A 24,819-nucleotide genomic window follows, 5' to 3' on the forward strand; every position below is an offset into this window, starting at 1 on the left:
CCTGGAAGTAGAATGACAATACACGGCACAGATTCTCTCCAGGTCACAGAAGGTGATCTTCTTACAGGATAAGCTGACAGGTTCCTGTCCTATCACCATTCCATACAGATTTCTGTCAGTGTAACAAGCCGACAGCCATGTTAACCCCTTAATGACCTTGGGTTTTTCCGTTTTATTTTTTTGCTCCCCTTCTCCCTGAGCCATAACGTTTTAATTTTTCCGCCAGTATGTCTGTGTGAGGTCTTGTTTTTTGCAGGACAAGTTGTACTTTTCAACAACATTATTGATTTTACCATATAGTGTACTGGAAAACAAGAAAATAACTCCAAGTGCAGTGAAATTGCAAAAAAAAAAAAAAAAAAAAAAAAAAAAAAGTTTAATTCCAAAATGTTTTTTTCCCCACACCATTTCACTAAATCCTAAATCTGACCTGCCATTATGATTCTCCAGATTAGGTGTTCGCCGATACCAAACATGTGCAGGTTCTTTTTTTTTTTTTTTAATTTGTGGTGAAAAAAACAAATTCAAAACTGAAAAAAAAAAAAAAGCCATTTTCCGAGACCCGTAGCGTCTCCATTTTTCGTAGATCTGGGGCTGGGTGAGGGCTTATTGCTTTTTTGATTGCCGAGTTATGACACAATTTTGGGGTAGATCTGTTTTGATTATTGCAAAGTTGAGGCAACCCCCTCTCCCCCCCCCCGCCCAAAAAAAGAAGAAACTGGCGTTTTTTTTTGTTTTTTTTTACGGATTGGAATAATTTATATAGATCATGCGTTTGTTTTTTTTATTTTGAATGGAGCAAAAATGGGTTGGCCATTTGAACTTTTACTTTTTATATATTTTTTAACTTCTACTTTTTACTTGTTCCAATAGTCCACTTATGAGACTTGGAGCTGTGATCATCCAATCGCCTGTGCTATAGCCCTGCTATGTGTAGCAGCAATCTATGAACGTCTGCCACGGGGCATGCGATCACCTGACAGGGGTGCTGATGGGCATGTTTGGGACATGGTTCCGGCGCATTCGTGTTAAATGCCGCCGTCAGAGATTGACAGCGGCATTTAACATGTTAACATCTATGGGTGGAGCACATGACAGCTGTAAGTTTTTCCATGACAAATGCTAGACTTGTGAGGAGTTGCAGACTCGTACATTTTGGGTATTCTCGCTAACATGTACGAGACTGTATGGGCATTTGTTTGCATACACTACAAATAAGAAATCGCAGTTGAAATATCCATTAATCGGATCTCATCGTCCTGTCTGGAAGATCTCATCGTCCTGTCTGGAAGATCTCATCGTCCTGTCTGGAAGATCTCATCGTCCTGTCTGGAAGATCTCATCTCATCGTCCTGTCTGGAAGATCTCATCTCATCGTCCTGTCTGGAAGATCTCATCTCATCGTCCTGTCTGGAAGATCTCATCTCATCGTCCTGTCTGGAAGATCTCATCTCATCGTCCTGTCTGGAAGATCTCATCTCATCGTCCTGTCTGGAAGATCTCATCTCATCGTCCTGTCTGGAAGATCTCATCTCATCGTCCTGTCTGGAAGATCTCATCTCATCGTCCTGTCTGGAAGATCTCATCTCATCGTCCTGTCTGGAAGATCTCATCTCATCGTCCTGTCTGGAAGATCTCATCTCATCGTCCTGTCTGGAAGATCTCATCTCATCGTCCTGTCTGGAAGATCTCATCTCATCGTCCTGTCTGGAAGATCTCATCTCATCGTCCTGTCTGGAAGATCTCATCTCATCGTCCTGTCTGGAAGATCTCATCTCATCGTCCTGTCTGGAAGATCTCATCTCATCGTCCTGTCTGGAAGATCTCATCTCATCGTCCTGTCTGGAAGATCTCATCTCATCGTCCTGTCTGGAAGATCTCATCTCATCGTCCTGTCTGGAAGATCTCATCTCATCGTCCTGTCTGGAAGATCTCATCTCATCGTCCTGTCTGGAAGATCTCATCTCATCGTCCTGTCTGGAAGATCTCATCTCATCGTCCTGTCTGGAAGATCTCATCTCATCGTCCTGTCTGGAAGATCTCATCTCATCGTCCTGTCTGGAAGATCTCATCTCATCGTCCTGTCTGGAAGATCTCATCTCATCGTCCTGTCTGGAAGATCTCATCTCATCGTCCTGTCTGGAAGATCTCATCTCATCGTCCTGTCTGGAAGATCTCATCTCATCGTCCTGTCTGGAAGATCTCATCTCATCGTCCTGTCTGGAAGATCTCATCTCATCGTCCTGTCTGGAAGATCTCATCTCATCGTCCTGTCTGGAAGATCTCATCTCATCGTCCTGTCTGGAAGATCTCATCTCATCGTCCTGTCTGGAAGATCTCATCTCATCGTCCTGTCTGGAAGATCTCATCTCATCGTCCTGTCTGGAAGATCTCATCTCATCGTCCTGTCTGGAAGATCTCATCTCATCGTCCTGTCTGGAAGATCTCATCTCATCGTCCTGTCTGGAAGATCTCATCTCATCGTCCTGTCTGGAAGATCTCATCTCATCGTCCTGTCTGGAAGATCTCATCTCATCGTCCTGTCTGGAAGATCTCATCTCATCGTCCTGTCTGGAAGATCTCATCTCATCGTCCTGTCTGGAAGATCTCATCGTCCTGTCTGGAAGATCTCATCGTCCTGTCTGGAAGATCTCATCGTCCTGTCTGGAAGATCTCATCGTCCTGTCTGGAAGATCTCATCGTCCTGTCTGGAAGATCTCATCGTCCTGTCTGGAAGATCTCATCGTCCTGTCTGGAAGATCTCATCGTCCTGTCTGGAAGATCTCATCGTCCTGTCTGGAAGATCTCATCGTCCTGTCTGGAAGATCTCATCGTCCTGTCTGGAAGATCTCATCGTCCTGTCTGGAAGATCTCATCGTCCTGTCTGGAAGATCTCATCGTCCTGTCTGGAAGATCTCATCGTCCTGTCTGGAAGATCTCATCGTCCTGTCTGGAAGATCTCATCGTCCTGTCTGGAAGATCTCATCGTCCTGTCTGGAAGATCTCATCGTCCTGTCTGGAAGATCTCATCGTCCTGTCTGGAAGATCTCATCGTCCTGTCTGGAAGATCTCATCGTCCTGTCTGGAAGATCTCATCGTCCTGTCTGGAAGATCTCATCGTCCTGTCTGGAAGATCTCATCGTCCTGTCTGGAAGATCTCATCGTCCTGTCTGGAAGATCTCATCGTCCTGTCTGGAAGATCTCATCGTCCTGTCTGGAAGATCTCATCGTCCTGTCTGGAAGATCTCATCGTCCTGTCTGGAAGATCTCATCGTCCTGTCTGGAAGATCTCATCGTCCTGTCTGGAAGATCTCATCGTCCTGTCTGGAAGATCTCATCGTCCTGTCTGGAAGATCTCATCGTCCTGTCTGGAAGATCTCATCGTCCTGTCTGGAAGATCTCATCGTCCTGTCTGGAAGATCTCATCGTCCTGTCTGGAAGATCTCATCGTCCTGTCTGGAAGATCTCATCGTCCTGTCTGGAAGATCTCATCGTCCTGTCTGGAAGATCTCATCGTCCTGTCTGGAAGATCTCATCGTCCTGTCTGGAAGATCTCATCGTCCTGTCTGGAAGATCTCATCGTCCTGTCTGGAAGATCTCATCGTCCTGTCTGGAAGATCTCATCGTCCTGTCTGGAAGATCTCATCGTCCTGTCTGGAAGATCTCATCGTCCTGTCTGGAAGATCTCATCGTCCTGTCTGGAAGATCTCATCGTCCTGTCTGGAAGATCTCATCGTCCTGTCTGGAAGATCTCATCGTCCTGTCTGGAAGATCTCATCGTCGTTCAAAACATCATTGCATTGTGGACATGTGGGAGTGTTGTATGATTGTTGCATAGGTTTCTATCACCCATTTATGTATCAAGCACAAAAGTATCTGGAAACATTTCCCCCGTCTTAGAAGAAAAAAAAATCCAATGTAATAAGTCCATAAAATTTCTCTGTAGTTCGGCAAAACACCCCTCCCCCCCAAAAAAAAAAACAACAAAAACACCAATGTTCACATTTAAACAAAGACATTAAGATCTTCAGACACTTTGCTCAAGTGCTTTTATTTAAGTAAAGCCTAATCACAAATATATAAAAAACAAAAAATATTATACACATTGGGGAAAGAAAAAAACAAACAAACAAAAAAAACATTGGTTTCTATATACGACAATCAAAACGTAACATCATAATGCATGTAGAAGGCAGGCATAGCAAAAATCCTGCCTGTAAAGAGACGTATAAAGGGCCCAAAGCTCAGAAAAGCCTTCCTTCAAAATGGACAGTCTTCACAGTGCGAGATACGTGGCACTGACCACAATAGACTTTCCATCCTGGCGCAGGTGTAAGTGCTGATAATTCTGTGAAATAGTGCACCAAGAGGACGCTGGATCTAGGGTGAACATCTGAGACCAAACATGAATATTATAACTTTGCAGGAAGTCTTTTGGCTCAATCCACGAAGCAGAACAATGCAACTTTTATCGGGCAGAGACGATCTCTCTTTAACGTGTCCCAGATGAGACAAAGGAGTCTCAGTGAGGCCGTGGAAGGAGAAATGCTGCCCCCCATAAAGTATGTGGCAGTGTCTCAGGTGAGTGAGGAAAACTTAATGGCAGCAACAAAAGGACCGTAGTCAGGACTGCGTCACACAAAAGATGATATATCACTTCTGCCAAGGCGGTCCTGGTGAACAATGGATGAATGGTGTGGTAGGATCATTTGAGATGCTAGAGCCAAGGAACAGACCTCCATGTTAAAAAGGCAGGTCATGTTATTCTCCAAAAAAAGAAAAAAAAAAAAAAAAGGCAGTGTGAGACTAAAACTAGTGACATACAGAGGATATTACCACCACCATAGGATAAGGCAGGGTGTGGGTTCTCTATTGGCAGTATGTTCGTTTGCTTCTGGAGTCTGAGGACATCATGCACAATAAAAGTGGCCTTAGCCAGATGGACCGGAGCCCGAGGTGAGATGTTGGTGCTGTACTTTATTCAGGTTATGGACAATTTGCAGGTTCCTGAGCACTGGTGACTTCAAATGCAGTCCATAGAGTTCTCTGGGATTGGGTTTAATGCACTGGACAGGCCCTTGGTCGGGGCACAAGATGGGGGATGCATAGAGTGACAAGCAGGGTCCACATTCTCAATGTCTTCCATCTTTGATTCGCTTGCACTTTCCCAATTGATGTGGAAGCGGGTCACACGTGGATTTGAGGCTAGGATGTTCCTCTGCAGCTGAAAGACAGACACATTTATAATCACTACAAAAGCCGCATCTGGGGGGGGGGGGAGTAGTAAATCACAGGGATGCATATTCTGTCTGCTCAAAATCATAAAGGGAACGCTAAAATATCACATCCTAGATATCATTGAATGAAATATTCCAGCTGCAAATCTTTATTAACTGCATAGCAATGCATTGAGAACAATATAACAAAAATAATCAATGTAAAATAATTAATATCCCATGGAGGTCTGAATTTGCAATGATGCTCAAAATCAAAGTGGAAAATCAAATTACTGGCTAATCCAACTTCAGTGGAAATGCCTCAAAACAAGAAAATGCTCAGTAGTGTGTGTGGCCTCCACGTGCCTGTATGACCTCCCTACAACGCCTGGGCATGGTCCGGATAAGGTAACGGATGGTCTCCTGAGGGATCTCCTCCCAGACCTGGATTAAAGCATCAGTCAACTCCTGGAAAGTCTGGTGCAACGTGGCGTCCGTGGATGGAACGAGACATGATGTCCCAGATGAGCTCAATTGGATTTAGGTCTGGGAAAAGAGGCCTACCACTGTCATGTATCAGAAGGAACCCAGGGCCCACTGCACCTCTATATGGTCTCACAATGGGTCTGAGGATCTCATCCCAGTACCTAGTAAGTACAACACCCACTTCTGGATGTTGGGCCCTCATACCAACCTCATGGAGTCTGTTTCTGACAGTTTGAGCAGACACATGGATGTTAGTGTCCTGCTGGAGGTCATTTTGCAGGGCTCTGGCACTGCTCCTCCTTGCACAACGGAGAAGGTAGCACCTACTGGTGGATTGTTGCCCGCCTACAGCCCCTCTCCACATCTCCTGGTGTCTGCTCCATGTTCTGGAAACTGCCACAGCTTGCACTGATGGGCCATCCTGGATGAGCTGCACTACCTGAGCAACTTCTGTCGGTTGTAGACACTGCTTCATGCTACTATACCTCTACGGGTGAGCGCAATGACAAAATGCAAGAAAATGACCAAACAGAGCCAAAAAGGATGAGAACAAAAATGGTCTGTGGTCTCCCCCTGCAGAACCACTCCTGTATAGGAGTGGTCTTGCTGATTGCCTATCATTTCTACCTGTTTGTTCCATTTACACAATAGCAGGAAAAATTGATTCACAATCGGTGATGCTTCACAACTGGACAGGTTGATTTCAGAGAACAGTGATTGACTTGGAGTTACATTCACACACTGTCTTTTATATAAAATAGGGATTTTTGTGTGTACTCACCGTAAAATCCTTTTCTCCGAGCCACTCATTGGGGGACACAGGACCATGGGTTATGCTGCTGTCTCTAGGAGGCTGACACTAAGCTGAGACAAAAAAAGGTTAGCTCCTCCCCTGCAGTATACACCCTCATACTGGCTTCCAGACACCCAGTTCAGTGCAAAAGCAGTAGGATAATAACAATAAAATATGAAGAAACATTAGAATATAACATGTCAAACAAACAGTCAAAGACCAAAAAATGTAACGAGCCGCAAGGCTACCAGGGTGGGTGCTGTGTCCCCCAATGAGTGGCTCGGAGAAAAGGATTTTACGGTGAGTACACACAAAAATCCCTATTTCTCCTTCGCCTCATTGGGGGACACAGGACCATGGGACGTCCCAAAGCAGTCCCTGGGAGGGAAACAATACAACCAAATAACTCCGTGCACCATCTGACTACAAATGCGCAACAGCCGCTTGCAGAATACGCCTGCCAAGGGCCGCGTCCGCAGAGGATTGGATGTGGACATTGTAATGCTTTGTGAAGGTATGCAGGCTGGACCACGTTGCGGCCTTGCAAACCTGCTCCGCTGTTGCCTGGTGCCGGATGGCCCAGGAAGCACCCATCGACCGAGTGGAGTGAGCTCTAATCCCCGCCGGGATAGGGCTGCCCCTGACCCGATAGGATTCCTGGATAGCAGATCGAATCCATCTGGCTATCGTGGATTTAGACGCAGCCAAACCCTTTCTGTGACCCTCAGGGAGCACGAAAAGGGCATCCGATTTTCTGAAATGAGCCGTTCTGGAGATGTACCTTCTGAGGGCCCGTACGACGTCTAGAGTATGGAGAGCCTTCTCGACCCTATGCTTGGGCTGCGGGCAAAAAGAAGGGAGGATGATGTCCTCGTTAAGATGAAACGACGAGACCACCTTCGGAAGAAAAGCCGGAGAAGGGCGTAAGACCACTTTGTCCTGATGAAAGGCTAGAAACGGTGCCCGGCAGGACAAGGCGGCGAGCTCTGAAAACCTTCTGATGGACGTCACCGCTACCAGGAAGGCAACCTTCCAAGAGAGGACAGAGAGCGAAACGTCTTGAAGGGGTTCGAACGGGGGTTCCTGAAGAACCCCCAGGACCAAGTTGAGATCCCAGGTTTCTATCGGCATCCTATAAGGGGGAACCACATGGGAGACTCCCTGGATGAAGGTCTTGACTTGGAGGTTGGCGGCGATCCTGCGCTGAAACAGCACGGATAACGCTGAGACCTGGCCTTTGAGGGAACTGAGTGCCAAACCGGAGTCAAGACCGGACTGAAGGAAATTCAAGATGCAAGGGATAGAGAAAACGAGCGGAGGAAGCCCTCGGAGCCTGCACCATGAGAAGAAGGTTTTCCAGACGCGGTGGTAAATGGAGGCGGAAGACGCCTTACGAGCACTTAACATGGTGGGAATGACCTGCTGAGAGAAACCGGCACGAGTTAGAATCCAGGTTTCAACAGCCACGCCGTTAAACGTAGGGCCCCTGAGCTCTGATGGTAGATCGGTCCCTGGCGAAGTAGATCTGGGCGGTCTGGTAGCCGCAAGGGCACGTCGGCTACGAGCTGGACGAGTTCCGCGTACCACGCGCGACGAGGCCAGTCTGGAGCGACCAGGATGACCGGAACTCCCTCCGTCTTGATCTTTCGGATCACCTTCGGCAGTAAGGGAAGAGGAGGAAACACGTATGGGAGCTGAAACTGATGCCACGGGAATATCAGCGCGTCCACTCCGATGGCCTGGGGATCCCGAGAACGAGCAACAAAGTTGTGAACCTTGGCGTTCAATCTGGACGCCATCAGATCCACGTCCGGGGTCCCCCAGCGAAGACAGATCTGTCGAAAGACCTCTGGGTGGAGTTCCCACTCCCCCGAGGCAAGGCCCTGGCGGCTCAGGAAGTCCGCCGCCCAGTTCTCGACTCCCGGAATGTGCACTGCGGAGATGATGGAATGGTTGATTTCGGCCCAACGAAGGATGTGAGAGACTTCCTGCATCGCTGCCCTGCTGCGGGTACCCCCCTGGTGGTTGATGTAAGCCACCGCCGTGACGTTGTCCGATTGGACACGTATAGGGTGACCCGCAAGCAGGGTGTGAAAGTGACTCAGGGCAAGTCTGATAGCCCGAATCTCCAGGATGTTGATGGGGAGACTGGATTCCCGACCTATCCAACGGCCCTGGGCAGAGTGATGAAGAAACACCGCCCCCCAGCCGAGGAGGCTGGCGTCGGTAGTTACCACTAACCAGTGGATCGGGAGGAAGGACTTCCCCTGGAGAAGAGATGGACCCAGGGTCCACCATATGAGGGATTGTCTGACCCGCGGAGACAGCGGGCAAGGACGGTCGAGAGATGGGAGACTCCTGTCCCAGTTGTCCAGTAGAGCCTGTTGTAAGGGGCGGAGATGGAGTTGAGCGAAAGGAACCGCTTCGATTGCTGCAACCATCTTTCCCAGGATCTTCATGGCGAACCGAATGGTTCGCGGGCGAAGATGACGGAGCGTTCGGGCTCCCTGCTGAAGCGCTTGAGCCTTGGACCGAGGAAGCAAAACCAGCCCCCTTGAGGTGTCCAGGATCATTCCCAGAAAGGAGATCCGACGGGCAGGAACGGGAGAGGACTTGTCCAAGTTGATCAGCCAGCCCAGGCGCGAGAGAGAATCCAGGGTAATGTGGACGCTTGACTCGCAGGTTTGGAAAGACGGACCCTTTATGAGGAGATCGTCTAAGTAAGGTAACACGACGACTCCTCGCGAGTGAAGGATGGCCATGACAGCCGCCATGACCTTGGTGAATACCCTGGGCGCTGTGGCAAGACCGAAGGGTAAGGCCGTGAACTGGAAGTGGTCGTTCAGAATGGCAAAGCGGAGGAACCTTTGATGAGGCGGGAAAATAGGGATGTGAAGATAGGCATCCTTGATGTCTATCGAGGCCAAGAATTCCCCTCTTTCCAACGAAGAGATGACCGATCTGAGTGATTCCATCCTGAAGTGCCGGACTCTTACACACTTGTTCAGGAGTTTCAGATCCAAAATGGGGCGCACTGTTCTGTCCTTTTTTGGCACTACGAAGAGGTTTGAGTAGAAACCTTTGAACCTCTCGTGTTCCGGGACCGGAACAATGACCCCGCTCTGGCGGAGGGAGTGGATAGCGCAAAGAAGGGCGCGAGACTGAGCTCCCGAGCTGGGGAGACGAGAGGGGAAAAACCGGGTTGGAGGAGGAGAGGAGAACTATTTTGTAGCCCGACGATACCAGGTCCCTGACCCATCCGTCTTGAACGACGGAGAGCCAGGCCTGCTGAAAAAGGAGTAGACGTCCGCCTACTCTGGTGGTATCGACTGGCGCCGTTCTCGAGTCATTGAGACGGGAATCTGGGAGGTCTGGAACCTCTGGTTCTGGGCTGCCTAGGTTTTCCGCGCCAGGAAGGGATCGGCCTGAAGGAGGGGCGAACGTCTCTGTCTGTGCGAGCGGATCGGTCCGATCTGGGGCGACCGGTAGGATTGGACCAGGCTGGGCTGGTACGAAAGGACCGAAAGCGAAAATAAGGTTGACGCTGGAAAGCCGCCTTGGGCCTCTGTTGGGGAAGAAACTTGCTCTTTCCTCCCGTGGCGTCGGAAATAAGCTGGTCAAGCCTTTCGCCAAAAAGACGCCCGCTTTGAAAAGGGAGAGAGATCAGAGATTTTTTAGAGGAGGAGTCTGCGCGCCACTCTCTGAGCCAAAGAGTCCTTCTAATAGCGATGGCGTTAGCGGCCGCCGATGCTGCGCAATTCGCCGCATCAAGAGATGCGTACATCACATAATCACTAGCCATGGCTAACTGCTTAGCCAGGTCCGCCATCTCAGACGGGAGGTCCTGTTCGTGAATAGATTTCGCTAGAGCATCCGCCCAGGAAACCATTGCCTTAGTCACCCAAGCCGCGGCGAATGAGGGGGACAGGGAAGAGCCTGAGGCCTCATACACTGAGCGAGCTAGGGAGTCTAGCTGGCGTTCAGTGGGACTCTTAATTGAAGCGCCGTCCGGGACTGAGAGAAGTGTTTTAGAGGCCAGGCGCGAGACCGGAGGGTCTACTATAGGGGGATCCGTCCAGTCTTTCACGAGATCTGTTGAGAAGGGATACTTCGATACCAGATCCTTCTTACCCGAGAAACGTTTATCTGGACGCTCCCTGTGACGCTTGACTATATCAAGAAAAGCTGGGTGAGAGGCAAAAGTCTTGTGGGAACGCTTGGTTCTGGTAAAAGAAACCGCGTGTTCCGGAGCGGAATTAGGGTCATCATCCACCCTAAGCGCGCGATTGACTGCTACAATGAGGGAGTTAACCGTAGCTCTGAACTCCGGAGCCTCCGGGTCCAATGATACCTCGGACTCATGTTCAGAGTCTTGAACGCTGCGAGCCCCCAAAGAGGGTGAGCGAGAGGTGGAGCTGCCAGAGACTGAGTGGCGAGGTGAACGCCCAGGAGAGGTAGTACGGATCCGTTTTCTGGACGACCGTGCCTCTATAAGTGGAGAGCGGCCCCTGCTGGTAGACGATTCCCCTGCTACGTAGGGATCCCTTAGGACCTGTAACGGATTGCCCCGTTCCCCGGGAGGATTTTGAATGGATTTGATGGCGTTGGCTAAAAAATCCACGGACTGCGAAAGTGAAACAACCCACGGGGGGGGGGGGGGCTAGGTACACCGGAGTCGGTGGCGGTGGAGGGCTCCTGGGCACCGCAGGCAGAGCAGAGGGGAGAGCTTTGAGGGCGGGGAAGTGGAGCCTGGCAGGTGGTACACGCAGAAAAAAAGGTCGAATGCACCTTTGTGGATTTCTTAGTCTTAGACTGAGACATGGTGTAAACTAATGCCAGGGGCTAGCCTGATTCCCTGGGAGGGGAAGCGAGAGCGAGACTGCAGGAGAGAGCTGACGGTCTCCTTACCCTGGTCCTGTGTCCCAACGAGGAAGAGGGAGGCGGCAGGAGAACTAGGCGACAGCCGGCGTGCACAGAGCTGCACGTGGGAGACGCTGCAGCTGGGAGACCTGGTGCTGCAGCGTGCATATGAGATCCAAGATGGCCGCCGAGACCTGGGGGAAGATCTCGCACACAGCGAGAAGCGCCAGGACCGGTGGGCGGAGCCACGTGATGACGTGAAAAGGGGGCGGAGCCTAGCGAAAAGGGGCGGAGCCTAGGGAGAAGCGCCACTAGAGGTGGGCGGAGCCGTGCGATGACGCGAAAAAAGGGGGCGGAGCCTATCGGGAAGCGCCAGATTCCCGGTCGTCTAGGCCGAAGCCGGGGACTAAATTTGTACCATCGGCCTGGCGCGCTGCCGCTGAAGGCCGCGGTATCAAGAGGCCCAAGAATAAGGAGTGCCACTAGAACATGGGGAGCCCTCCGGACCGCCGGACCAGTGACCAACCCCCCTACCCCCGAGACACTTACCGTGATGGAGCAGCGCACCGGGACTGAGGTAATTGGAGGTGAAAGACAGGGACGGTGCAGGGGATGGGAAGCCTCCATCCACCAGCCCCAGAAACGGGGGGTGGAGAGGAACCGTCCACCCCTGAATCAGCCGCATGCAGTGGTGATGCAGGGAATATCGCACGGACGCCACGGGTACTAGTGCCTCTGTACAGCCGAGGGTGAAACCTGGTGGACAGGGCAGTCCGGCATAAAAAGGCCTGGCTGCAGAAGAGGGTACTGGAGGAAAACACCAGTGCTCGTCTGGACTAAGTGGGGAGAACGGTGCCCTTCTAGGGAAAAAACCGTCGCCCCAAAAAAGATCAGCTCAGGCAGTGGCTCCCACGTCGCAGGAGAGGATACGGTGAGGTGAAACTCCCGTGCTCGCCTGTTGTTGGTTCGGGGGAGATCGGACCATGAAAGAATCCGTCGCCCCCTTCGTCCGGAATAGATTAAAAAGAAAAAATCCATGAGAATAAAAATCAGTGTGCCTCCTACGGACACTAAGCTTGAACTGGGTGTCTGGAAGCCAGTATGAGGGTGTATACTGCAGGGGAGGAGCTAACCTTTTTTTGTCTCAGCTTAGTGTCAGCCTCCTAGAGACAGCAGCATAACCCATGGTCCTGTGTCCCCCAATGAGACGAAGGAGAAAAGTGGATTTAATGGTTAACACTTTTTTCTTTTTTAACCCACCAGACAACCAGTGACCAGAAAGAGGAGTATGCATCATTTATAATCAAATCGCCTGCTTTGGCTTTTGCCTTGGATGTGTTTCTGGGACACAGCAACCTTACACCACCTCTTATAGTATCAAGAAATAATTGCATCAAACATCCACACTTATCCTACTAACACGCAGAGTCTCAGAAAGACCAACTGCCACTTAAGGACCCAACTCTTAGGCTATGCGCACACGTTGCGGATTTTGCGGCGGATCCGCAGCGGATTGGCCACTGCGGATTCGCAGCAGTTTACCCTGAGTTTACAGTACCATGTAAACCTATGGAAAACAAAATCCGCTGTGCCCATGCTGCGGAAAAAAACATGCGGAAACGTAGCGTTGTTTATTCCACAGCATGTCAATTCTTTGTGCGGATTCCGCAGCGGTTTACACCTGCTCCACTATAGGAATCCGCAGGTGTAAAACCGCAGGTGGAATCAGCAAAAAAAAAAAAAAAAAAGGGTAAATCCGCGATAATTCCACAGGAAATCCGCAGTGCGGTTTACCTGCGGATTTACCAAAATCAGTCTGGAAAAATCTGTAGAGTAATCCACAGCGTGTGCACATACCCTTCCTTTTCAAACTCCTCCCGCCCCCCATAATGTTTTTGTGGATTGAGTTGTAGATTTGAATGACACTATTAATTTCACCTTATAATATACTGAAAACTGTGGAAGAATTACAACTTTATTACTCTATTTTTCTGGAATCCTAACAGAAAAAAAAAATATACATACACACACTATATGTATCGATATATTTTTTTTTTTAATGCATGAGAGAAATGTACCCTGACAAAAACGCTGGAAGAAAATGCAACAAAAACTAAGCAAAACCTGCTTTTTTGCAGCAAGTTTCTTACTGCCAAAAGAGCAAGTTCTGCCTGCGGGGGGGGGGGGGGGGGGGAAACACATTGTGTCAACATAGCCTTAGGGTATGTGCACACATTGTGGATTTGACGCTGTGGATCCACAGCGGTTTTCCAAGCGTTGTACAGTACCATGTAAACCCATGGAAAACCAAAGTGCACATGCTGAGGAAAATTCCGCACGGAACCGCTGCGGTTTATTTTCTGCAGCATGTCAATTCTTTGTCGGATGCCGCAGCGTTTACACCTGTTCCATAATTGGAATCCGTAGGTGAAATCCGCACACAAAAAAAAACGTGGTAAATCCTCGGATGCGGATTTTTTGAAATCTGCGTGGAAAATACGCACACGAATCCAAAACGTGTGCACATACCCTTAAACTAAACCATTACATGGCCTCTATTTGCAATGCAGTTTACAGTGTCCCGGCCAGATATGTGACCCATCACTACACAACCTCCTGGCATGCTTTATCCTCTAACATTTTAGAATATGACCCGCTGTCCAAAATAAACAGATGTGTGCGCCAACACTAATGGCAAGTGTGCCAACAGTAGATCCGTGCACACAATATCTTGAAAACCTGCGCACCTGCTGATTAAGAGAGTTCAGGAAACTCTTAATTAAGCATCTTCTCAGTCTTTTTTTCCCACGTTGTTGCAGCTAGCTTTAATGTTTACTGTATAAAACTAGCGAGCGGCTTTTCCTGAAGAATGATCAGGTCACTTAAAAGTATTCCCATCGCCAAGATCTAATATGTAGTAGGTGTAATATTAGCAAATACCTTCAATTAGAAATGTACTGTAGTAGTTCTTCTGATTAGCTATGTTGCCTACCCCATGTGCAGGGCATTGCAGCAGCTTTGATATCCATGGTTACGACCACTCAGTGACAGTTAGCCGTTAGTAGTCATAACCATGCATACATAAGCTACAGCAATGCCTTGTACATGAGGTAAGCGACATAGCAAATCAGGAGAACTACACTACATTTCTCATTGAAGATATTTGCTAATATTACACCTACTACATACTGGGGTATGATCTTGGAGATGGGAATACTGCCTTTAACTGCTTTTCGTCTTTAGAAACGTGAAGCAGTTAAAAGATGCGCAAAAGACTGAACATGTGCACAGCAAGCTGATTTAACACTGCAGCACATATGTTCATTATTTTAATCATTTATTTCGAGCTTTTTCAGGCAGGTTACAGAGTGTCGCTGCATGAAAAAGACATCATGTGCTTATACTTTAAAGAGTTAGGGTGCGTGTCCACTGTCCGGATTCACGGCGCTTTGGACGGAGCAGAAACACCAAGGTTACTTACGGGTAGCCGGTTTTTCCGGAGCCCATGACGGCACACCTGAGAGAGGGGATCCGCCCAGTCAGGACAGGAAACCCTACTGAAAATAAAAGGGCGGTACCTCTCCCTCGCTTCAGTTGGTTTTCAGAGCATGAGAGGCCCCCCTGGTTAGTACACATGGCAAATCCATCACCACATTATATTAACTAAACACACCCAAAACAATAGTGCACACCGAAGGGTGATAAAAGGGGGGGAATATACGGGTGCCGTCATGGGCTCCAGAAAAACCGGCTACCCGTAAGTAACCTTGGTGTTTTCCCTTCCCCCATGACGGCACACCTGAGAGAATTTTGTAGAATGAAACCTTTAGGGAGGGACCACCGCTTGGAGCACCCTTCTACCAAAGGTTAGGTCAGCAGAGGAGGAAAGGTCTAGCCGGTAGTGTTTGAAAAAAGTTGAGGGTGAGGACCAGGTAGCGGCCTTGCAAATTTGGTCAATTGATACCTCAGCTTTCTCTGCCCAGGAGGTAGCCACAGCTCTGGTGGAGTGAGCCTTGATGCCGTCAGGAACCGGAGTGCCACTTGCAGAGTAGGATAAACTAATGGCCTCCCTGATCCATCTAGCAATAGTACTTTTAGCTACCCCGCACCCTCTTTTGCTACCCTGAAAGGCTACGAATAGGGTTTGGTCTTTCCTCCACTGACTAGTCATAGACATGTAATGTAACATAGATCTTCTCACATCTAACATGTGGAACTTTTGTTCCCCTGGATTTTTAGGATTACTACAGAATGATGGTAAAGTAATCTCTTGACTTCTATGGAACTTTTGAACCACCTTGGGGAGATAAGCCGGGTCTGGTCTTAGAACAATTCTGTCATCAAAAACCTGAGTATAAGGAGGGCATATTGACAGGGCCTGTAAATCACTTACCCTACGTGCCGATGTTAAGGCTACTAGTAAAACTGTTTTAAGGGTAAGTAACTTAGGTGATAACTCCTGCAAAGGCTCAAAGGGCTGTTTAGTCAGGGCTTCTAAGACCAAATTTAGATCCCAAGGAGGGATTTTTGGGATAATGACCGGCCGAGATCTACTGCAAGATTTTATGAATCGTGAGACCCATCTATTTGAGGCAAGATTACAATTATATAGGGCCCCCAGGGCAGAAACCTGAACTTTAAGGGTGCTGGTTGCCAACCCAAGATGTAACCCTGCTTGCAGAAACTCTAAGATAGGACCTATAGGAGCCACCTCCCCCAATGGTTCACCCAGGAAGTCGAGGAATTTTTTCCATGTCCTACCATAGATCCTGGAGGTTATGGGTTTTCTGCTTTTCAACAGGGTGGAGATTAACCCTGGAGAGAATCCTTGGCGACTTAGTAACGCCCTCTCAAATTCCAGGCTGCGAGATGGAAGCCCTTCACCTGAGAGTGGGTCATAGAGACATAGATTTCCTTCTAAATGCCCTTTTAGTAGTCTTTGAGCTGAGAGAACTTCCCACTGTAGTTGTCTTAGGTGGAATTGTGCCCATTCTACTGCCGGAATACACGATGTTAACGAGCCTAGAAGGGACATTGCCTTTCTCAGAGTCATTGTCGGCTGGCGTATTGCTGTACTGGTCAGATTTATTATTTTGTCTACCTTGTTTTCTGGAAGAAGGCAGAGCTGACGTTCGGAGTCCAGTATTAACCCCAGGAAAGATTGTAATTTTACTGGCAGCAGTCTGGACTTGGGGATATTTATTATCCAACCCAGCTCCCTTAGAGTTGATGTTACCACTGATACTTGATGAGTGCAGTGGGACTCTGATCTTCCTATTACCAGGAAATCGTCCAGATATGGGACAATGACTACATCCCGGGACCGGAGGTATGACATAACCTCCACCATCACCTTGGTGAAAACCCTGGGAGCTGTAGACAGACCGAACGGAAGGGCTGTGTATTGATAATGTTTTATCTGGTTCTGGACATAGAGAGCTACTCTCAAATATTTCTGATATTCCGGATGTATTGGTATATGATAATACGCGTCTTTCAAGTCGATTACTGCCATGAAGCAGTGTTGGAAAAGGAGTTTTATGGTCGTATTTATAGACTCCATCTTGAAAGAGTAGTTCTCTATGGATTGGTTGAGTTTTCTCAAATTTATAATAGTTCTCCAAGAACCATCCGGTTTTTGGATCAAGAAGAGGGGGGAGTAAAATCCCTCTCTCTCCTCCCGAGCAGGAACCTCCTGAAGAACCCTTTTTTGGATGAGTCCCAAGACTTCGGTTTCTAGGGCAGATTGTTCCTGCAGAGACTTTCTTCGGGGAGTTATGATAAAGTTTCGTCTGGGTGGACAGGTGAATTTTATTTTGAGGCCGTCTCTGATGATATTTATGACCCAGGTACTGGGGGAGATGTTTACCCAGGCCGGAAAGAAGAGGGAGAGTCTTCCTCCCACTTCTGGCGTAATGTCATTGGGGGGATTTTTTGGCTGAAGTAGAGGGCCCTTTAAACATATAGCCTGAGCCTCTTTTATCCCTAAAGTCCCAGTTTTTCCTCTCCCCTGGGGGGCGACCTCTATTAAATCTTCTCCTCCGAAAAAAGGGTTTTTTGGACTCTTTAGGGATATTGGGAAAGCCTTTCTTTTTATCTCCTGCATGTTCCAGGATTTCTTCAAGCTTCTTCCCAAAGAGAAGTTGACCATCACATGGGATGGAGCACAGCTTGTGTTTAGATGGTAAATCCCCCGGACAACCTTTGAGCCAGAGGGCTCTTCTTGCCGCATTAGACAAGCTCGCTGCTCTGGCCGTTAGTCTTGCGGAATCTGCAGAAGAGTCTGCTAAAAAGGCTGCTGCTCCTTGCACTAAGGACATATTGGCAAGGATGTCGGTTCTGGGTACCTTGTCCCTTAGCTGATCCTCTATCTGCTGTAGCCAGACCATCAGAGCGCGGGCCGTACATGTTCCAGCGATTGCTGGCTTCAGGCCCCCCGCTGAGGCTTCCCAGATATGTCTGAGAAACCCATCTGCTTTTTTGTCAAGCGGGTCTTTAAGAACACCCGAGTCTTCTAATGGGAGGGATGATTTTTTTAAGCATTTGGCTACCGCTCCGTCAATTTTTGGGATCTTTTCCCAGGGTTCAGAGTCTTTATTCTCAAAGGGATATCTCCTTTTGGATGAAGAGGGCAAAGAACCCATTTTTTCAGGTCTTTTCCACTCTTTCTCGATTAATGCTTTTATTTTTGCATTAACTGGAAACGTGCGTTTCCTCCTCTCTTCTAAGCCACCAAACATGACATCCTCTAGTGACCTAGGTGTCTTCTCTTCTTTAAGGCCCATTGCAGACCTAACTGCTTTGACTAATTTGTCCACGTCCTCAGTGGGAAAGCATGGACGACCCCCTGAATCACTGTCCGAGGAGGAATCTGAAGAGTGGACCGAGGCTGGAGAAGTAGAGGGAGATCGGGATGTTTTATGACTCCCCTGTCTCTGAGAGGTATCCGACTCTGTAGATGCCTTACGGCTTCTCCCTCTTGGCTCGCTAAGGGCCAATTTCAAGGAGTCTTTAATTTCAGCCTGTATTATGGCTTTAAGGCTAGTGGCGAAATTAGGGGTTTCTTCTTGAATAGTCTTATTAATGCAGTCAGCACAGAGATCCTTCTGATACTGCACTGCAAGCGGGTTTTTACAAAGGGCACACTCTCGGTTCTTTGTTTTACCGGTAGCTTTCCTGGACCCCTAGTGATCAAAACAGAAAAATGGACCCTGTTACCATAAGGGATACATTCACGTAGATCACTCACCACCGCCGACAATCAAGGGTACCGATTTTGGAGGCTGGACAGATGCACGTGAAGCATCCCTCCTGGACGCCGACGAATCTTGCCGGACGGAACGACCACTGTTTCTACCACTTGAGCGGCTGCTCCTGGTATGCTGGTGGCTCGGCAAGGCATCTGGTGAGAGCTCCTGCTGCTGTTGCTGTTGTGAAAGCGGCTGCTGCAGCTGCTCTTGTTGTCCTACTTCCATGGTGAAGTTTTTGGACATGAGCGCGTCTTCTGTGGTCTACCACCCTTTTATGGGGGGACCACTGCACTCCCCGCCTCTCCGGTGCCCAGTAATGGCCCCTCCCCCTCTCTGCCATGCCGCCGGAGTCTTCATTCACCGGCCGGCGTTTTCTTCATGGGCGCCGCCATCTTGGATCCGGCGCCTGCCTCCGACGCCACACGGGCACGCCCATTCCCAGCGTGCCTGGCGTGTGACGTCAGAAGAGCGACCCGGAAGCGGCCGCCGCGCCTGGACGCCGGCAGAGAGGGGAGGGCGGCGTGGCAGCCATGGAAGGAACCCGGTCCTCCAACCATGCTGCGCAACGCCCGCACGGACGCAGTGACCCGGGGGGACCTGCGGACGGCGCCTCCAGGACCCGAACCTCCGACGCACAGGCGCTGCCTGTTCTTCCACGCCGGGACGGGACCTGGGTAAGTTGAACCGCCGTGTTCAGTACAAGGGTCCCTGTCAGGACAGGAAACCCAACTGAAGCGAGGGAGAGGTACCGCCCTTTTATTTTCAGTAGGGTTTCCTGTCCTGACTGGGCGGATCCCCTCTCTCAGGTGTGCCGTCATGGGGGAAGGGAAAAACCTGCTCCGCCCAAAGCACCGCCCCCTTCTGTATGCGCAGTGATTCTGGATGTGTTCATTGCACACATCGGGAATCTCCGCACCCCATTCATAGGACCCTGTGATTTACCTTGCGGCGATGTAGCGTCGCCGCAAGGTAAACAGACATGCTGCGTTCTAAAAAGACGCGCCGCATGTCCGTAAACGCAGGGCCGCTGGATGCGTGTTCGCACGCATAGTGGAGATGGGATTTCATAAAATCCCCTCCACTATGCTGTAATATCTAGATGCTGGGGGTTGAATGCTACGGTTGTACGCAGCATTCAATCTGCAGCTAATCCGGATGTAATCCTGAACGTGGACACGTACCATTAAAGTGTAGGTGAGCAGTGAGCTTATAGTAAGACTGGCTACATGTGACAACATTTCGGAAATATTCGATATCAGTAAGGAAGTGCCCAGGAGACAGTGATGGCAGGATCACCATATGGACATGTATGAGCAGAAACCATTCGTCACCCTAGAGCAGTACCTGGCAGAAGTTTGGCTTCAGAGGAGGATTCTCCCTCAGTTCTAGGTCAGAATATTCGTTGTTGACGTAGTAGCCGACTCTGATGAACTCTTGTCCTCTGTAAGTGCAGGTGATGAGGACGACTGTAACTCCCACAGCGTCGGACTCTGGGATGAGACTCGAGTTTGGAGCGTCAGCCTGTAATATTACAACATGTAATGTTACCACTCTCCAAATTATAGAGGATCCTTAATGTGCACCCACCATTTCATCTAATACAGGCTCACATCCTCATGAAAGGTACAACTGCTATAGGCGACACACCAGTCTACCAAGTCTAGAACTACCTCCATCTTCATTCTCTAACTTTTCATACACAGAAGTTCAGTAATTTCTAAAATCAGCATTCTGTAAGCACTATAGGTTCTGGAACTCCTGTTTACCTTATTTCCCAGCAAGCACTAGAATTGCCAATGTACAAAGCCTTTGGTGCCATGAACAGAAAATACACTTCTGTTATGCCTGTATGCGGTTTTGACAGGAGGTGGGAGACAAAGACCCATCCATACGCCCCGTAATTTGTCTATGCTGATAGAAATTGATTACACTGGAATTTGGAGTAGTGAGAAATGTTGAGAAGCTTTTTCCTGGCTGAAAATGTAGTTTTGGGTAAATACACTGAAATTGTAATTAGTCATTGCATTGACCATTATTTGCATATTATAAAGACAGACCATTTAAAAATGTACCTACAAAATTATACAGAAAAATTATTAAAAAGGAGTGTGCATCATATTTTTTCTAAACAAACAGTAAAGCAGATTGTGCTTCTGAATATAATCTTTGCACCGTCTGGTTCATTTAGTCTCCTGGGACCTGTTTTCAGCACCAAAGCCTCACATAACAGTTTACAGAGTCGGCTATAGGACTGGATGTGGTCTCAGACGTGGGGCCATAGAGATCAGCTGTTATTTTAGCACAGGGATAAAACATGCGGCCCGTGGGCGACAAGGCTACCGACAGACCCTCGGGACAGCAGCCCGAAAGAGGAGGACGCCTGTGCCCCTAAATGACATCACGGAGAGGAGGAGACCCTTTCTCATACTGCAGGTAGGTGAATATGGAGGGGATTCTTTTAAACCGATTTCAGACATCTGTCTTACATGTATGACGCAGCAGGAGGTGACCGAGCAGATCGCAATACATGAACGGCGTGATATTGGCGCTGGCTCACAAGCGGAGTCGGCACCATCAGCTGAAAACACTTCCTGGAGGGACAAGAACCATGAGCCCTAGTGGACAGTAAGATTATATAGAATGTGTGAAAAAAAAAAAAAAAAGCTCTCCCAGCCAGCAGTCCAATGGCTTCCAATAACAGTCAAAATAAGAAAAAGCAGCACGAAAAAAAATAGAAAAAAGTGGACTTTATTGCCTGAACGGCGTGGCAACATTTCGGATACAAAAGGATTTTGTCTGCAGTGTGATTCCTAGAAGTGTGTTCTAAAAGCGTGAAGATAACAGGAGAATTAAAACCTGAAAGATGCATACAGACTGTGTCCTGTTACCTGCCACCATTGCACTCTAACAAGCATCTCTATTCTTCCGACAGGTATGTTCATCCACCCAGCTCTCCTGCTGTCTGTCTATGAAGTGCACATATTACATCACCCAGCTTTGCACAGATTTTCCTCTGCTCCTAGCATTCTCATGGTATGCATTTCAGCTCACCCCAGCTTACCCTGTGTTATTCATTACCTTGTTTACTCAGGCTTGATTGTGTGCATCTGGTCCACCCTTAATTCTCTGACCAAGATGAGCAGAGACCACTCCTCTCTGCTTCACACCTGAACACACTTAGTTGTACATATATTGCATAGCTAAAGTCTGCATAGCTAAAGTCTGCAGTGTGATTCCTAGAAGTGTGTTCTAAAAGTGTGAAGATAACAGGAGAATTAAAACCTGAATTGAACCCGAAAGGAACTGGCCAGTCACTGTAAACAATGTTTCTGTTTATTTTCACGCTCACCCCTATAATCCTTCACTTTATGCTACCTCCCCTAATCCCTACACCAAGTAAGGAACTGTTTATCTCTGCTTCAATTCTCCCCATCCATCTCACCTCCTCCTCAGAACTGTTACTTAACATACAATCCTCTGTCTCCAAGCACAGACAGCCCCATCACGCCCTCTCCTGCTCCCACCTGCTAACACTTTCTCTGCTCCTTCTCACTGCTGGTGATATCTCTCCAAATCCTGGTCCTCCTCACTACATTCCCACAGTCATTTCTACCTCCCACCCACGCTCTATCACAAATTTCCGTAACCTCTCTAAGGCTACGTTCACATTTGCGTTGTGCGCCGCAGCGTCGGCGCCGCAGCGCACAACGCAAACAAAAACGCGGCAAAACGCACGCTAAAACGCTGCGTTTTGCGCCGCATGCGTCCTTTTTGGCCGAAAGTTGGACGCAAAAAAAATGCAACTTGATGCGTTTCTTGCGTCCAACGCTTGCGGCCATGCGGCGCAAAACGCAGCACAACGCATGTCCATGCGCCCCCATGTTAAATATAGGGGCGCATGACGCATGCGGCGACGCTGCGGCGCCCGACCGCAAATGTGAACGTAGCCTAACCTTATACTCATTCGCCCAGCCCCCACTTCCCCAGTCCCACTAACAGGAGCTCTGTGGAACGCTCGCACTGTCTGCAACAAGCTTTCCTACATCCATGATCTCTTTGTTACTACCAAACTTTCCTTCCTCGCCATCACCGAAACCTGGCTCACCCCTTCCGACACAGCCTCCCCTGCTGCACTCTCTTACGGTGGCTTCCACCTTTCTCACCCCCCCCCCCTGCAGCAGCAAACATGGCGGAGGAGTTGGTTTTCTCCTGTCAGACATCTGCTCCTTCACCCCAATCCCACTTCCACCCTCTGTTACCCTCCCTTCCTTTGAGGTGCACTCTGTGCGCATCTACTCCCCCTCCAACCGGCTGTCATTTGCGCCCCCCAGGGCCAGCCACCACCTTCTTTGACCACTTCACCACCTGGCTACTTCATTTCTTTTCCGCGGACATCCCCACTATCATCATGGGCGACTTCAACATCCCCATAGACACTTCCCTCTCAGCTGCCACTAAACTTCTATCTCTCACTTCCTCCTTCGGCCTCACTCAATGGTCTTCTGCAGCCACTCACAAAGATGGTCACACACTGGACCTCATCTTCACCCGCCTCTGCTCCCTATCTAACCTCTCTAACTCACCTCTTCCTCTCTCTGACCACAACCTTCTCATTCTCTTCCCTCTCCACTCCATGTCTACAATCCCCACCCCACAAACTTTCACACCCTCACAGAAATCTTAAACATCTTGACCTACATTCATTTCTCTGAATCCCTCCTCCCTCACAGACATAAGTTCTTTATACAATGCGGATGACGCTGCCGCTCTATATAACACCACAATAGCTGTAGCTTTGGAATCTGCTGCCCCACTTACACATACCAAAGCTCGCAAAATCAACAGACAGCCCTGGAACACCAGCCTGACCAAAGAATTGAGGCGAGCTTCCAGGGCTGCTGAGCGCAGATGGAAAAGATCCCACTCCAACGAGCACTTCATCGCATTCAAACAGTCCCTCACTACTTTCAAGACCACACTCGCCACAGATAAACAAACCTACTTCTCATCTCTCATCCTCCCTGTCTCACAACCCTAAACAGTTATTCAACACCTTCAACTCTCTCCTCCGTCCCCCGGCACCTCCTCCCTCCCCACTTATCTCAGCTGAAGACTTTGCCTCATTCTTCAAGCAGAAGATTGATAACATCAGAGACAGTTTTGGTCAACAACCCCCAGAGCCCTTCCTCCCGACTTCCCAGCCCTCCACCTTCAAATCCAACTTCTCCACCATTACAGAAGATCAACTCTCCACTCTACTCTCAAGATCGCATCTCACCACCTGTGCACTTGACCCGCTCCCATCCCACTTCATCCCAAACCTCACCTAAGTCTTCATCCCAACCCTAACCCATCTCTTCAACCTATCACTAACAACTGGCGTTTTCCCCTCAAGCTTTAAACATGCCTCAATCACACCTATCCTCAAAAAGCCCTCTCTTGACCCATCCTCTGTATCTAGCTATCGCCCTATATCACTTCTCCCCTATGCCTGCAAACTACTGGAACACCACGTCTACCTTTAACTGTCCTCCCATCTCTCTTCTTGCTCCCTCTTTGACCGCTTACAATCTGGATTCCGGTCACACCACTCCACTGAAACTGCCCTAACTAAGGTCACCAATGACCTCTTAACCGCCAAGAGCAAGCGACACTACTCTGTCCTCCTCGACCTGTCGGCTGCCTTTGACACAGTGGACCATTCCCTGTTATTACAGACCCTCTCATCCCTTGGCATCACAGACTTGGCCCTATCCTGGATCTCATCATACCTAACAGACCGGACATTCAGCGTCTCCCACTCACACACCACCTCCTCACCTCGCCCCCTATCTGTCGGAGTCCCACAAGGTTCAGTCCTTGGGCCCCTGCTCTTTTCCATTTACACCTTTGGCCTGGGACAGCTCATAGAATCTCATGGCTTTCAGTATCACCTCTATGCTGATGACACACAGATCTACATCTCTGGACCAGATATCACCTCCCTACTAACCAGAATCCCTCAATGTCTGTCCACTATTTCATCCTTCTTCTCCGCTAGATTTCTCAAACTTAACATGGACAAAACAGAATTCATCATCTTTCCCCCATCTCACGCGACCCCCCCAACGAACCTATCCATTACAGTGCATGGCTGCCCACTCTCCCCAGTCCCACAAGCTCGCTGCCTCGGGGTAATCCTTTACACTGATCTCTCCTTCAAACCACATATCCA

At 49.0% G+C, this 24,819-nt stretch overlaps 1 protein-coding gene across 1 annotated transcript in view; it reads right to left on the minus strand.

Moving 5' to 3' along the window:
- Positions 1–4,018: 4,018 nt before the first annotated feature.
- Positions 4,019–24,819, minus strand: part of LOC143774819 (histone chaperone asf1b) — a 35,994-nt gene continuing 15,193 nt past the window's right edge. Inside the window, exons 4-5 of the mRNA XM_077262587.1 lie at positions 19,950–20,126; positions 4,019–5,224 (exon numbers count right to left, since the gene is read on the minus strand). Of these exons, the coding sequence (XP_077118702.1) occupies positions 5,024–5,224; positions 19,950–20,126 (378 nt within the window). The 3' untranslated portion in view covers positions 4,019–5,023. The remainder of the gene's footprint in view (positions 5,225–19,949; positions 20,127–24,819) is intronic.

This window comes from Ranitomeya variabilis, chromosome 5 (genome assembly GCF_051348905.1).
Source record: "Ranitomeya variabilis isolate aRanVar5 chromosome 5, aRanVar5.hap1, whole genome shotgun sequence".
In the NCBI taxonomy this organism is placed as follows: domain Eukaryota; kingdom Metazoa; phylum Chordata; class Amphibia; order Anura; family Dendrobatidae; genus Ranitomeya; species Ranitomeya variabilis.